Source organism: Pteropus medius, unplaced genomic scaffold (assembly GCF_902729225.1).
Source record: "Pteropus medius unplaced genomic scaffold, Ma_sr-lr_union100, whole genome shotgun sequence".
NCBI lineage: Eukaryota > Metazoa > Chordata > Mammalia > Chiroptera > Pteropodidae > Pteropus > Pteropus medius.
In genome coordinates, this window is record NW_024341894.1 from 3,140,704 (window position 1) to 3,156,366 (window position 15,663).

Below are 15,663 nucleotides of genomic sequence, written 5' to 3' on the forward strand. Positions count from 1 at the left end.
AAACTATACCCAAGACTGATCCTATTTGGATGCTTATTTTCTGTGTAGATTTCAGACAAACTGGAATCTCTTAAAAAGCAGAATAGATTGTTCACTGGACTTGGATCAGAGACCCTTGGCTCAGCGTGACTCAAGCATCGCATTTCCCTCTGTTGGCTTCAGTGTTTGAATTTACTTAGGTAACTCAGAGGGTAGTGATGCTCTTCCCAGGACATAAGCAGGTTTTAGGGAAAAGACGGTGTGTCTTTTGGGGCTTAATGGCTAGAAGTCAAACTACCCAACAGGTATCTGATGAAGAGGCCTGAAACTCAGGAGAGAGATCTGAGCTGAGAGACTTAGGAGGTGTGGGGCATGGTAAGACCCCTCAGTGTGAGTGGACAAGGAGGGTCCCATTCCAGAGATCTTCCCCCAGGAGGAGCCGGAGCGAACTGCCAGCATTGGGAACCTCCTAGGAGGGAGAGGGGGCCTGAGAAGTCCAGCCATCCGTGTCCAGGGTAGTCTCACCAAGATTAAGCCAGAGTCATGCCTGATGAAGGTCACGGACAGCAAAAGTGGAACAGAGAATATGCAGAGACTAAGAAAGGAAGGAAGTTGCAGAGGATCAGTCAGTTACCTACCCCCTGACACTTGCAATAACCCACAGAAAATGCAAGGCAACACTGCAAGTGTCCCGGACTGCCGAGGGCCCCGGTAAGATCGGGGTTACCCTTGCTTCCTGCACTCCTTTGTCCTGCTGGTCTCGGTGCTTACAGTTGGGTCTGCCATGAGCCCAGGTCATACTCTGGGGAAGAGAGCCCCCAGGGCACTGTACTGGGTGCTTTAGATTCTCATCGAGTTGTCTGGACAACCCTGTGAAGTTATATCATAACAGTTAAGTTCTCAGGCTATGGAATTAAAGGTCCAAATCTGATGCTCAGTCCCACTGCTTACCAGCTCTGTGGCTTTGTTAACTTATCCTTTCTAAACCTCAGTTCTCCTCTGTGTACAATGGAGGTGATAATAGTACTTACTCATTGGGCTATTGTGAAGATTAAATACATTGAATGCATGTGTTTGAGGATTAACTGAGTTGAATTACTAGCGTTTAGCTTAGAGTCTAGCCCATGAAAGGGCCCAGTCATTGTCGTATGTAGGTTCATCATCCCCATTGCAGAGGAGAAAACCCAGGCTTAGAGAGGATAAATGGCTTGCCCAAGGTTTTCCTTCTAGAACAAGTCTTTATGACCACTACTTTCATGCTGACAAGGCCTTTTAGACCTAGAGCTGTAACTACGCAAAAAATGATCTATGAACTGCTCCAAGCCAAGTCAATAAATTTATGAAATGGAGATGTCATCTGGCTGGGGAGTGGCCACCTGGGCTGTGTCCGTAATTAGTGAGTTCCCTTTATGGCCCTGGTGTTGAGGTTTCTATGCCCTTCTACACCCCAAGGATGACTGCTTGTAAGCTCCTGGAAGTGTTGTGGAGGCTGAAGTTCCTGGGCAAGAGGAAGTGTGGACAGTAATGATGGTCACAGTTCCTCTGGCTATAGAGATACTCAATAACTAGTGCTCCTCATCATTCTTTTTAATATGACCACCACCATTTTATTTTTGGGTGGAGAAAGAAAGAACTAGGAAGGGGAAGTGACTAATCCAAGGAATCGGGGGCTTCTTATAGAAGGACCTTAATAATAACAGAGCAAAAGTTGACTAAATAGACTAAATGTTGATGTCAGATCTTGGGAGTGCTGAGTTCTAATTTCTTCTCCTTTATTAATTTAACTGGTTAATCTTTTCCTCCATCAGTCAGCTGTATTATAATAGAGAATACAACTATACAAAAAAAACTGGATTTTCTTTTAAAAATAAGTTTTAGATCAAATGATGGTTTTTTGAAAAAAAAATCAACAAAATTGCCAAACCTTTAGCTAGACAGACCAAGAAAAAACATAAGATTCAGTTACTAAAGTCAAGAACAAAAGAGGGAACAATACTACCAACCATACAGAAATAATAAGAACCATAAGGGAATACTATGAATAATTATTTGCTAACAAATTAGATAACTTAGATGAAATGGACAAATTTCTAGAAAGACACAAATTACTGAAACTGACTCAGGAAGAAATAGAGAATTAGAATAGACCTATAACATGTAAAGACTTTGAATTCGTAATCAAAAAACTACCCACAAAAACAAACAAACAAACAAAAAACCTAGGACCAGATAACTTCACTGGTGACTTCTACCAAACATTTAAAGAAGGATTAATACCAATTTTTCACAAACTTCCCCCAAAAAAGAAGAGGAGGGAACACTTCCCAAAGTCATTCTATAAGGCCAATATTACCCTGATACCAAAACCAAAGATATCAGAACTTTTTTGAATACCCAGAGCCTTCACCTAGAACTTCCTTGTGTTAATTTTGCCAGCAGGCATGTTTTTTTTCTAACTTACCTCTTCACAGAGAGTATGGATCTTCAGGAGTCCCAGCTTTATATAAAATTTCAATTTCAACTCCATACTCTGTATGGGTCCAAAACCTTGCTTTCCCTCCCTTGCAACCAAGGCTCTAAGTTTCTGGTATCAACAGTTAACGCCTGATAACAACAAAAAAAGTAACTGTGTGGCGATGGTTATTAACTAGGTTTATCATGGTGATCATTTCACAATATATACATACGTTATATACCTGAAATGAATATAATGTTATATGTCAATTATATCTGAATGTGAAAAAAACAAACAGTTGATTCCTGGACAAACTCATATCTTAGTCAATTCTCACAACAGTAATGCTGCAGACAAACGCTTCAGAATTCACTATCAAGTGGTAAGCATTTATTTTGACACATTAGGCTCAGCTGATAAAGGCTAGGCTCACCAGATTTTGACTCCAAGCCATTGGTAAGATCTAGGTCTACTCCACATATTTCTCATCTCCCATGGACTAGCAGCTACCTAAGGCATGTTCTTAAAGAGGGCAAGCCCTACATGCCAGCCCATTTGAAACCTATGTTTACATGGCTTCTGCTAATGTCCTTTTGGCTGAAGCAAGTCACATGGCTATGCCCAACATCAGGAGAAGGAAGAAGTACTCTGTTACTGCAGATGTGGAAAGGAAAGAATGAACACTGGCATACCTCATTTTGTTGCACTTTGCAGATACTGCATTTTTTTACAAATTAAAGTTTTGTGGCAACCCTGCACTGAGCAAGTGTATTTGCACCATTTTTAGTAATAAGGTATTTTTCAATTAAGATATGTACATTGCTTTTTTAGATACAGTGCTATCGCATACTTAATAGACTATGGTATAGTGTAAACATAACTTTTATATGCACTAGGAAACCAAAAAATTCATATGACTTGCTTTATTTTGGTCGTCTGGAACCGAACTCACAGTGTCTCTGAGGTATGCCTGTATTTGTCAAACAATAATCTAATCTACATGTTCCTCTTCTTCTTTACTTTCCACCTGAGTTTCACTTCCTTTCTCATGTTTAGTCCCTAGAGACTTCCTTTCCTTTTCTGGGGATTAGCTAAATATTTGTGAAATATGTTTTGTATTTATCTAGCATCTAGTTGTTTTGGAATAAGAGTGTCTTAGAGTAATTTCTCCCCCAATTGCTAAAAGTATGCATCACACATCAGGATGACATAGTAGAGCTAGGATTCCTTCACAGATCTACACTTTCACTTTCTCTGCTTTTTTGACCACACTATCACTGCCCTTTAATAAATGACCTCCTAGTATAACGTTTTCCATCTGTTGACCATGACCACAGTAATAGCTCAGTACACATATACATATACATATTTCACTCTCTAAGTCAGGTTCATTCTCATGTCTTCCATTCTGTCTTTTAAATGATGGCCACAATACTGAACTGATTTTACAGTCTACTAGTGGTTCGCAACCTATAGTTTGAAAAACACTGACTCACTAAACTCCTTTAAGCATTTTCTCTTTTCTTTGTTATTAATTTTGGAATATGTCTACTTTTATATCTTTGCAAAGGGAAAATAACCTCAACTGAACTGTCTTTTCATCTGGCTCAGGATGAATTTCTCTGTGGTTCCTGGTCCTAGGCCAACCTTTGGTGCTACCTAGTTCTTTCCTGAACACTAAACATGTATTGAGCTTGTAGTCTGAGCACATGCAGCCTAGTGCCAGGTGCCAACAGAAGTGCAGGCAGGTTAGTGCCCACTTCATGAAGAAATGACATCATTATTCAGCCTGGACAAGTACTTGGTCACAGGTTGGCCTATTCATGAAGTGCAGTGAAGGCTTTAGAGGGAACAGATTAGAACAGGGAAAGAAAGCTGTGTTCTAGGCATTCAGAGTACTTCAATGAACAAAACAAACTTCCCTGCCCTCATGGAACTTATACTCCAGCAGCAGGGTTGGGGGCAGGGGAGTTAAGCTTATATTGTTCATAAGCAATATTGTGTGTGGAAGGTGATAAGTATGATGAAAAAATGAAAAGGAGAAGGGTGAGGAGGATCAGAAGTGGCTGGGGGCCATGTTTCATGACAAGTGCCTGTAGTCTGGCAGACAGCAGGGCATGACTGCGGGTGGGGACGCGGCCTGAGCTCTAGCAGTGGCAGCGGGGAGGACGGAGGGCCAGAATGGCAGGGCTGTCGGCCTCACGCATCTCTGTTTTCCCTCAGAAACACGATGTACAACATCCGAGGCAACAAGCAGTCCCAAGGAACAGGCCACAGACCTCCAGGGGAAGATTCTCCACTGATCGGGGAGCCTCAGAGGGAGGAACAGCCCTCACCCCCTGACCCCAGCGCCCCAGGTGAGCCTCTGCCCAGGTCTGAGCGGCCTTTTGGAGACTGAGTGAGTGCCCTCCTCCTCCCTGAACACCAGTATTTGTGCTTTTGTGTGTCAACGATGCAACTCTCCAGGTCACTCCTCCTGGGTTTCTAGGGGTCTAGTAGCAGTGATTCTTTTTTATTATTTGTATTGTAGTAAAATATACATAACATAAAATGTACACTTTTAACCAATTTTCGCTATACAGTTCAGTGGCATTAAGTACATTCACATTTTTCTGCAACCATCACCACCATTCATCTCCAGGACTCTTTTCAGTTTCCCAAACGGAAACTCTTAGCAATGATTTTTGAAGTAATAAAGGAAAATCTCACTCACTTCCTTCCTTTTTTTTTTAATTTATAAGGAAAGGATATAAAAATGCCACCTGGAGTGATTAAAATCAGATCTACCTGAAGAAGCAAAGCAAATGACCTTTAGGAATCCATCCCAGCTATGAAATAGCACTTTTTTATTCCTTTCACAAAATATGAGTGACCCACGCCATTGGCACTGGTGCCCTTAGAACATATTTTAACTTAGAAGCAGTTGAGAGAAAACCGGCTAAGGCAGCGCGATGGTATCTTCTCATGGCAGAGAGGACCCCTGGGCTGTGTAGAAGTGACAGGGAGAAGCGCCCCTTTGGAGCACTGCCTAGTGGGGACCCCGCAGGTCATAGTGAACAGTACTGTGCTGAACCAATATAAAAAAACCAGCACTACATATAGTAGTCACTTTGTGCCACGGCTACTCTAAGCACTTTTTGGGGGGGGCGGTTATAACCATCGTATTAGAATATTATTCACGTACCATACAATTCACCCCATTTGAAGTCTAGAATTCAGTGCCTTTTAGTATATTCACAGAGTTGTGCAACCATCACCATAATCAATTCTAGAACATTTTTATTATCCAAAAAGAAACCCCGGAAAACCTCAGCCATCAGTCCCGATCTCCACCTCCCTCCAGCTCTCAGCAACTACTAACTTGCTTTCTCTTTCTACAGATTTATCTATTCTGGATAGTTTATATAAATGGAATCATGCAACATATGGCCCTTTATGACTGGATCTTTCACTAAGCAGAACCTTTTCATGTTTTATCCATGAGCACTGAGCACTTTACCTGCATTAACCTCTTTAATCCTACAACAGCCTGAGCAAGCAGTATATACTGCTGTTATTCTCATTTTATAAATAAGGGGACCAAGGCCAGAAAAGTGGAGTGACTTGCTCACAACTGCACAGCGAGTAACAGAACTAGGATTCTTGCAAAGCACTCTGGCCGCATACTGCTGCCTGAAGCGTCACTGTCCAAATCAGTGATTTTTAAAACTACGTCTTTATTACCATGAAACTTTGACACTATAAGCAATATACAAAGCAGATAAAAACTGAGTCGAGTCAGGGGTGAGAGTTTGGGCTCCCTGCAGCACCCCCACCTTCTGGCCCTCCCAGTCAGCCATTGAGGCACTTCCATGAAGTCCTAGGGCACTGATTGAAAACCACTGTCTCAGGCCTCATTTTCTCCAACCGTAAAATGGGCACAGTAATCTCTAATCTGCCTGCCCTCAGGGTTGGTGAATCGTTAGCAGAGAACAGCAGGGCTGTAGGGAGGAATGCACTGCCTCTTTCTCTTTCCTGCCTCAGAACTCTGCGGGCTGCTTTGTTCTTGGTACAGTCAGATTTCTTTTAAGTCTGTAACAAGTTCATTCTGGTCTTTTCCCCAACAAGGCCAAGGAGTTTCTGGTTCCTGTTACCTACTAGAGTAGTTCTTTATCTGTTCAAGACTGTTTGGTTGGCCTTCAGCCTGGTCCCTGAAAGATGCTAAATCATTAGGCTTGTCCTCCAGGTCCTGCCTGTCCTGGGATCCCTTAACACATCCTTATTTTTTAATACCTTAGTCTCAAAAGGATCAGGGATAGCTTATTAAAATACATATCTGGGGGAAAGTAAGTGAGTAATTTGAGTTAAGAAATCTAGATAAGATCTACTGAGTAGCTAAGAGCCAGCAGCAAATGCTTAGATTATTTCCAGCGTCCATAAGACTAAACACATGTTTTCTTGGAAGAAGCAAAGCTTTTTCTGGCACTGAGGAGAATTTCTCCTGCCAGGGCCTCACAATAGACATAATGTGTATGTGCCATGTAAACAAGATTCCCAAGGTCCCTTGACCATATGTAATCAGGCTATTAAATGTCCCTGGATGCAAGCGATGGCAGAGCCCTAAAGCAAAGGCAGGGGACAGGGCAGTCTCCTACCTTAGCTTGTAATAAGAATCAAGTAAGAGTTCGATTTACTCTTTGTGGCAAGAATGTAGAATACAGATATTCCCTGCTTCTATCAATGACAGATCTGCTTAGAAGATAGAGGTGGGATTCTGAAATAAGATACAAGACATCCTGCTAGGGCTTGTGCCTGAGGGAATGGCCACCTGTCATACACCATGCAGGTTTGGATCCAAAACTAGGGGACAGGCACAATTTAGAGGATGGGCTGAATGACCAAGCCAGCATAGTATAAATAATGTTTATTTATCCCAGTAGTTCTCCAAGTATGATCCCTGGACCAGCTGCATCACAAAGGAACATTTTAGAAATGCAAATTCTCAAGCCCTGCCCCAGGCCTATTTAATCTACATTCAGGGGGTCAGTTCCCACAATCTGCATTTTATCTAGCTCTCCAAGTGCTTCTGCAGCAAGCTCAAGTTCTAGAACTGCCAAGGCCCCTGATCATAACTTTTGTGTTTCTCCTTTTGAGCAGGGAAAGGTCCAGCAGATTCTCTGAAGCCTACACTCAAGTCCTCTCTGACCACCAATCTCATTCAGAAAGCCAAGCGCCAGAACAACACCTTCCCACTCTTTGCCGAAGGACTCACACGGAACCGAACTGCCCAGGAGAAAGCCTTGGCCTTGGAGCAGCAGGTTCTGATGCTTACCAAGGAGTTAAAGTCTCAGAAGGTGAGCTCTGGCCCCAGAGAGGTCCCAGGCTCCAGTAGACCCCTCTAGGCATAGGCCATCTCTGGTCCTTCAAAGCCAAACTGGGATGGTTGGAAATGCTGTGCTGTTGATTACTTAGAGACATTGCTGTCACTCAAACTAGGTGACAGAAAGCTGCCATGAGCAGGGTCTCTGGACACCTACTTTAATAATTGTCTCTCAGACCCCTCCTGGAGAACGAGGCATGTCTTACCCCACCCCGAAGAGGGACAATACCTGGAGTAGGAGGGTGATCTGGGTGTAGGGTCCTGGGAAGGGCCACCGAAGTAACTGGGGGATCTTTGATCTCTGTAGGATTGTCATAGAACAGAGAGAGCAAGCAATACTCTATGGTTCTGGGGCCAATGGGACAGTGACAGGAAGGAAAATTTACACATAAGAGAGAAGTTAATTACAGCAGTTAAAAAAAAAAAGTCTGCAGCCCGTGCCACCCTGAACAAGCCTGATCCCATCTGATCTTGGAAGCTAAGCAGGTTCGGGCCTGGTTAGTACTTGGATGGGAGACCACCTAGGAAGACCAGGTACTGTAGGCATAAAAAATAATAATAATAATTTTAAAAAATAATTTAGAAAAAGAGCTACATGGTCATTGTAGAAAACAGATCACACAGATACACATACATGAAAATCATTACAAATTCTGCACCCCAGACTAAAAATCGCATCTCCATCCAGGTGCAACCTCATGAGAGTCACATGGAAAGTGAGGGGGGCTGTGGCACTGGGCAGCAGGCTCTCTTTAGCACAATAAAAGTGATTAGATTAGCACAGCCGTTACTGAAAATCCCAAGGGTGGTGCTTGGTGGTGCTCCAGGGTGGCCCAACTGAGGGCCCAGATTCCTCTTCCTCTGAGAGGAAGGCCTGAGCTTTTGTGTTTGAGCTTGGCTGCCCTGAATCTTTTTAAGCTTTGTTTCTTGACTCTTGCTCCTGGGAGGTACGGAGTGTTCTGTATTTTCTTCTGAATATTCTCTCCCTTATACATTTCTTTTTTTCCCTTTCTGTTCTGTTTTTAGAGAAGACAGTCCAGAAAAATGCTCTTCCTACCTAGTTTTGCCCTTCTTCTGCCTTTCTTGCTCCCAAGCAGAAAAATGGGGAAATAACAAAGACTTCATTTCTGGCAGATCAGGAGTTACATTTAATGAAGCAGCTGGTAATTAGAGTTCTCAAAGGAGGAAGCTCATTCATTCATATGTTCTGAATTAATTTGTTTATTCATCGTGTCTTTATTGAGGGCCTACTGTGTGCATGTAGTATTCTAGGTGCTGGGGAACAAACAGTGGGAAAAGACACAGGCCTTTACATTTCATGGTGGAGATAGGCATTAAGCAAGTCAGTACCCAAATATATTATGGCAGCATGAGAAGTCCCCTCTGACACCACTTAGCAGCCCAGCTATCTGTTTTCCTCCCCAAATCTTCATGTTCTTATCATGAGGCTGCCAGACTTTCCTTAGAACTGAGTGCCATTAGGTAAGCTGTAGCTTCTGCCTGATGCCTGAACCAGTACAGCTGAAGTTCCAAACCTGAATCTGGACAGGAAAAGAAATCTGGACTGTAAATACCGCCTCTCCTTTCACTATATCATCCCCTTTCTAGAAAGAAAGGTGAGGAGGGCTGCAGCACTGGGCAACAGGCTCTCTTCAGCACGATAAAAGTGATTTAAGTTAGAAAAAAAAGGAATGATAGAGTGAAAGGAGAGGTGATATTTACATTGACTTGGCCTGTCCTAAGGCGTTGTCACATGAAGTAGAGAGGCCCCAGGAGACATATTTCATTTAGATTTGCCCCTGATAGCTGTGCAGCCCTAGAGGATGCACCATTCTTCAATACTTGAAGGCAAGGTCTTAGAGAATAGTGAGGGCCCCCAGGCTGTTGACGCTACCCTACAGTCAGAGTGAAAAATGTCAGGAAGAAGCTGTTCAAGCATTAAAGGATCTGGACTCTCTTACTAATTCACTTTCCAGAAAATCTCAACCCTGTCCCAGAACAGATATTCACGAGCACAAGTCCTGCGGTTTAGCTTTTGACTCATGATCCAGAGTGGATTTGCATGCTCTCCAACCCATCTCACAAATGCACTTCAGTCTAATGGGTAATTAAAAGCACAGGCCTTTAAATAAGATGGTGCAGGCCCCAGCTCTGGCCCTGAGCCAAGTTTCTCAGCCTCTCTGAACCTCAGTTTCCTCCTCTGTAGATGGAGTTATAACCATGTTTCCTGGAAAAGCCTGTGTCCAGTCATAAAGCCTAGTGCCTGGCCCCAGCAGCTGCCCAGCAGATACAGGCTTTGATTATTTGGGCTGTTATCAGCATTCTCTGCCCTCCTTGATTCCTTTCTGCCTTAGAAGGAATGATGTACCCCGCTGAAGGGCTCTGAGAAGAACCCTCCTGAGGAGTTTTGGGAAACAGATGTGAGCCCATGAGGTTCTCAAGGAAATGTGCTTGTGGGGCTTAGCAGTGATGGGCGGAGGTCAGGTCTTCATTCCACATTAGGAAGGGGGAGCTTCAGCCCTACCAACTCTGTGGTTTCACCTCCAGCCCAGATACCAAAACCAAAAGGATACCTTTCTCCTTCTCTTTGGTTCTGGTATCTTTTCTCCTTCTCCTCTTTGGTTTTGGTATCTTGGCTCAGGAGTTGGACAGAGGAGGCTAGCACAACCTTGCTATGCCCAGCAGTGTACTTCGGAGAGCAGCTCTCCATCTGACCGTCTGAGTCCAGATCCTCAGCGGGAGAAACAGCCTCCTGGCCTTCCCTGGACCACGTCTGCAGAATACCCTCCTATGTCTCTTCAGTGGGAAGGCACCATCTTTCTGCTTGAGGCTACAGGAGGACATGGGAACTGGGGGTCTTGTTTTGGCTCAGCCAGCCAGGTGGCCATCGCCAGCAGCTTTAGTGATCCTTTAAGAATTTGTATCTCAGACTCCACTGAATGCTATAGAGGGCCCTGGTCCTTTTCTCCAGATTCAGGACTCACACCACAGCCCTGCTGCCTCCTCCATGACCTCAGGGTACGGCCTAGTGTCATATACAAACACTGTAACTGCTCTTTGGAAAAAACAGAACATACTCTCTGTGCCTCCCTGGTGTCATATTAAACCACAGGGCGACTTAGATACCCATGAAGCCAGTATCTGTACCAGTGCTGGCCCCACAAGAGATTTGGACTCCAGGAGATGGCAGGAGATAGCAGCAGATGGCTACTTGGCTGGGTGACTCAGTCTCTCAGAGTTGACAGAATTGCACCCAGCCTGAAGGCTGTCTGCTCCAGCAGATGGAAAACTGTTGTTTGTGGTGATGTTCACCATCTGTCGGCTGCTGAAATGAGGAACCAGCCCCTCCGAAGCCCTGCCTGGTGCCCTTTGGGCCTTCTTAGCTCACTCAGGATTACTTGGTAAAGATATGTGATTTGTTTAGGAAACTCAGTGGGGCAAAGTGCAGCTACCCTAGATCCCCAGCCAGAGACTTTGGAGTATACTCCCCTGTACAGGGTACAGACTTTAGAGTGCTCTCCATGTAAAGTGGCTTCGTTTATATTGTATTATTTTTTACAGGACAGAAGCAGCTTCGAAATGGTCCCTTTTGTTTTTAATATTTCTATATGGTATGTATGTGCATTTTTGTGACTGGCTTATTTCGCTTACCATAATGTCCCTAAGGTTCATCCACATTGTATCATGTGACAAAATTTCCCTCCTTTTTCAGGCTGAATCATACTCCTCTGTATGTGCATGTGCACACACACCACACTTTATCTGTTCACTGTCATTAGAAACAAACACTTGGGTTGTTTCCACCTCTTGGGTATTGTGAATAATGCTGCTATGAACATGGGTTATTTCCATTTTTGAAGAAATTCAAAGAAGCATTTCAGTACAAAATTCATTAACTACGCACTATGGAGCAGTGAGAAGTGAGGTATCCTGGATTAGGAGTTGGGAGCACTCTTATTATGGTGTGTTTTCTCACTCATGGCGTCCACCAGGTCCCTTCAGTCCTCTCCCTTCTCCTTTCTTTGGCTTCAGTCTCCCCATGTGACAGCAAGTTGACCGGCTAGGTGGTCTCCCGGGGCCTGCCAGTCTCCAGGTTTTTTGAACCTGTGATCCATTACCATTCCTCATTTTATGCTTCCTGCTCCAACTCCATCCCTGTCCCTGGTTCCTTTCTCCCTGTCTCATTTTTTTTTTCAGGGATTCAGGGAAAGGAGGAGAGCCTCCTGGGCTGGTGTCTTGGTCTTAGATTTTGAGACCCAGATATGGGAAGGGAGAGACAATTGGATATAGTGAAATGGGCTTCAGAGATGATCCTCCCAGAGTTGGGAGAAGGATACCCATCTGACTCTGAACCTCAGGCAAGTCCGAACAATGGTGTCTGTTGGTTATTTCACAGGCAGTTACCAAGGTGATCTCCAAATCTCAGCTGAACCAGAAAATGGAGTAGGCTTCTCAGTTATCCTGGAGCCCTAAGAATGTTAATCTCTCTCAGCAGGGCCTTGGGAGGAGATTTCTTCATTCCAAACATTCTGGTTTGGTTTGCAACCACTCTCCTCACCTCCTGCCACACCCAGGGATTCGCACAGCTCCTCATCTGCTCTTTCATTCCTCTGGGGCTCTGCTTGAGCCATAGGCTCAGCTATTTGGAAAGCCCTCCCAGCCCTCATCTCCCACCTGCCTTTTGGCCCTCCTCATCCTCAGGGATCAGTTTAAACTGATCTGTTGACGATAGTGGTCTTCCCCCACCTCCACCCTAGGCAGAAGTCAGTGCTCTCTGCTCCAGCCCCCACCCCCACCTTGCCAACATCCTTGCTTCCCTCTTTTGCAGTAAATCGCTCCATTATAGTAATTCACCTTCACTCCCACCAGCCTTTATGCTTTTTGGAGGTGGGAACTATGACCAGTCCCTCTCTGGGCCCCAGCAGCTGGCCCAGTGCCTACCACTGAGTGGCTGTTTGATAAAGGTTGGATGGATGGATGGAAGAGAGAACCAAAGAAAGGACATTCACTAGGACTGAGGTTTCAGAAGATGCATGCTAATTTGGTCTTGTCGTTAACTTCTCATATAAAGTCATGATTTGGGGCAGTTCTCCAAAATAGAATTGTTCTTAGCAAATACTCCTATCCAGCTGAACCATTTATTTAAATACTTTGGCATGGATACAGTTAATATGTCTCCAGAAAACTTTCTTCAGATGAGGCTGTGGCATGGAGCACAGCAATGGCCTAGAGGCCCTACCTACCAGGTCTGAGATTCGTGTAGGACTGGTGGCTGGGTGGCCTGGCTTCTGATCCTGGCCCTGAATGAATCCACACTCCTGCTTTGGGACAGGTCTGGGAAGGTTGAAGGCTGGAAGGCATGGGGAGCCAATCAGACCTTGAGTTTCCTTGTGAATCAAGTGCCCAGCCAAGGAGTAAATTGAGGTCTGTTGCTCTAGTATTTCTTTACACCAGCCCTGCAAAGCTTTACTCGGTGGGCTGAGGGGCCAGGCACTAATCGATTGAATGTGTGTGTGGCTTGGCATGAGGATTGCCAGTGTGTTTTCCTCTCTAATGCTGTTTCAGTTCAGTTGATAATTACCGCTTGGGTGTTGTTCTCACTGTACACGGCTCTCCCACTCAGCTAGGCTTAGCAGGAAGGAGTTTTGCAGTTAATTAGTAATGCCTGCCACGGGAGTGGGAGGGAAGAACAAGGCCATGTGTCACGTCGCTGCCACCTCTGCTTTCATTACTGACCAAGCACACAGGCTTTGTAGTCTGGATGATTCGGGATTAAATTTCACTTTACTCTGCTGGGCCTCAGTTCGTTCATCTCTAAAATGGACATGTATTAGGTACAGGCTCAGCTGCTGTAACAAAAAAGCCTCAAAGTACTGTGGCCTAAAACAACGTGGAAATTTATTTCCATGAGAGAATCCAGAGGTAAGTGAGCAGCTCTGAGCTTATGGGGCAACTCTACTATTCTTGACATGTAGTTTCTGCTTGTGAGCTCAAAGTGGCTGCTCTAGTTCTTGCCTTTTCCCAGCAAGACAGAAGTGAATTGGACCAGGGAATTATGTGTATAGTGGTTTCAAAGGTATGACCCAGAAGCTGCCCACGTCATTTCTTGTATTCTCCAATCTTCATTTGGCCACACCCAGCTGTAAGCTTGGCTGGGAAGTGTAGTCTTTAGCTGGGGAACCATGTGCCAGGCTAAACCTCTCTTGAACAGAACATGAGAAAATGGAAACTGAGATGAGATGACTCAGAGGATGATGCTGGCCACCTCTCAGCACTGTTAGAACTGGTGGGAACATAGGCCTCACCTCTGGCACCTAACAGGCCTTCTCCAAGTTCACAAGGTGCTTCTTTTTCCCCACTCAGGAGCTGGTAAGGATCCTGCACAAGGCACTGGAGGCCGCCCAGCAGGAGAAGAGGGCATCCAGTGCATACCTGGCAGCAGCCGAGGACAAAGACCGGCTGGAGCTGGTACGGCACAAAGTGCGGCAGATCGCAGATTTGGGCAGGCGTGTGGAGGCCCTGGAGCAGGAGCGAGAGATCCTGACACAGACGGCGAGCCTGCTGGAGCAGCAGGTGCAAGAGCTGCAGCAGCACGTGCAGCTGCTCATGGAGAAGAACCAGGCCAAACAGCAGGTCATCTGCATGCTGTCTGAGAAGGTCACCCAAGACTTCTTGCATCCCCCTAACCAGCCCCCCGAGCCCTCAGATGCTGCAGACAGGGACTTCCTGAGCCAACAGGAGAAGATGGAGCACCTGAAGGTAGGGTCCCCTTCCTCCAGGCCCAGAGCTCTTGGGAGGGCACTGCTCTCGACCCTAAAGCTTTTCTAGATAGAGCAGGGATAACCCTTAAAACTGGAATGTTTATATTTGAAATAAATGTTAGTGGAAATATCACCACACACTTCCCTACTTTCTTAACCAGAAGACTCAGTGCAATTTGACCTTTTCATGATATCCCAGGCTGAAGAGGGAGAGTATCTCTAGATTATCAAATTGGAGATGAAAGAGCCTAAGTCAGACTCCTAAGTGCTACACCAGCTACGTCTGGGGCCTGGCCTGTCAGGTTTTTTTAGTGTTACACCGATGCCCTCGGGAGCCCCATGGTTCCAAGGCGGCCCTCCCCCAGCACTCCTACACACAGCGCAGGTACCCTGTGGCTGGCTGTGACTTGCTTGTGATGATGACGCTAATCGCTGCTCTTATTTATACTATTTACTGTGTGGCATGCACTGTCCTAAGTGCTTTACCTGCATTATTTCATTTAATCCTCGTACTAGCCCTGTAAGGCTCCCCACTTTACAGATGCTGATGCTGAGGCTGGGAAAAATGGTTACTTGCCCAGAGTTGTGTGCTGAGGAAGTAGGGGAACTCGGATTGGGTTGGAGCTCACATCTCTGACTAGTCAGTCTGCTCTGCAGCCTTTCAGCTTCTTTGCCTCTTTATTGCTATTGCCTCTTATCACTATTGCCCCTACCTCGGCCCAGGCTTGTGGCTCTTACTCGGGAAAGGCTGCCCCATCCCACAGGGACCAGTCACAGCATGGGTGTCAGGAACTTTATTTTAGGTGTGATGTCTGTCATGGGCTACAGTGTCCTCTATAGAAAGTGGTGACAGAAGTTGCCAGACCATGTGGAGGCCCAAAGCTGGGGATAGGTGCTCACAGTCCCACTGTCCCTAAAGGCAGCCATATAACCAGGGCCAGTCCTGCCCCAAACCCTGCCACTCACAGCCACACATGTATACATATGTATAACCATGGGAACTCTTGTGCTGTTGGAGATGGGGAGAGGGAGGTAAAAAAGAGAAATCCAGAATCTTTTGAGAGACCAGTGGGCAGTGTGGTACAGTGGCTGCTGCTCAAGCTCTGAAG

General features: G+C 45.3%; 1 protein-coding gene and 1 pseudogene across 4 annotated transcripts in view; both read left to right on the forward strand.

The window, feature by feature from the left end:
* TBC1D2 (TBC1 domain family member 2) overlaps positions 1-15,663 on the forward strand; it is a 45,136-nt gene that overhangs the window by 10,683 nt on the left and 18,790 nt on the right. For all 4 annotated transcript variants that reach the window (XM_039856050.1, XM_039856052.1, XM_039856051.1 and 1 more), the window contains 3 exons: positions 4,658-4,791; positions 7,571-7,767; positions 14,157-14,552. In XM_039856050.1, the coding sequence (XP_039711984.1) occupies positions 4,658-4,791; positions 7,571-7,767; positions 14,157-14,552 (727 nt within the window). The remainder of the gene's footprint in view (positions 1-4,657; positions 4,792-7,570; positions 7,768-14,156; positions 14,553-15,663) is intronic.
* LOC120598378 (uncharacterized) lies at positions 8,220-8,339 on the forward strand (annotated as a pseudogene).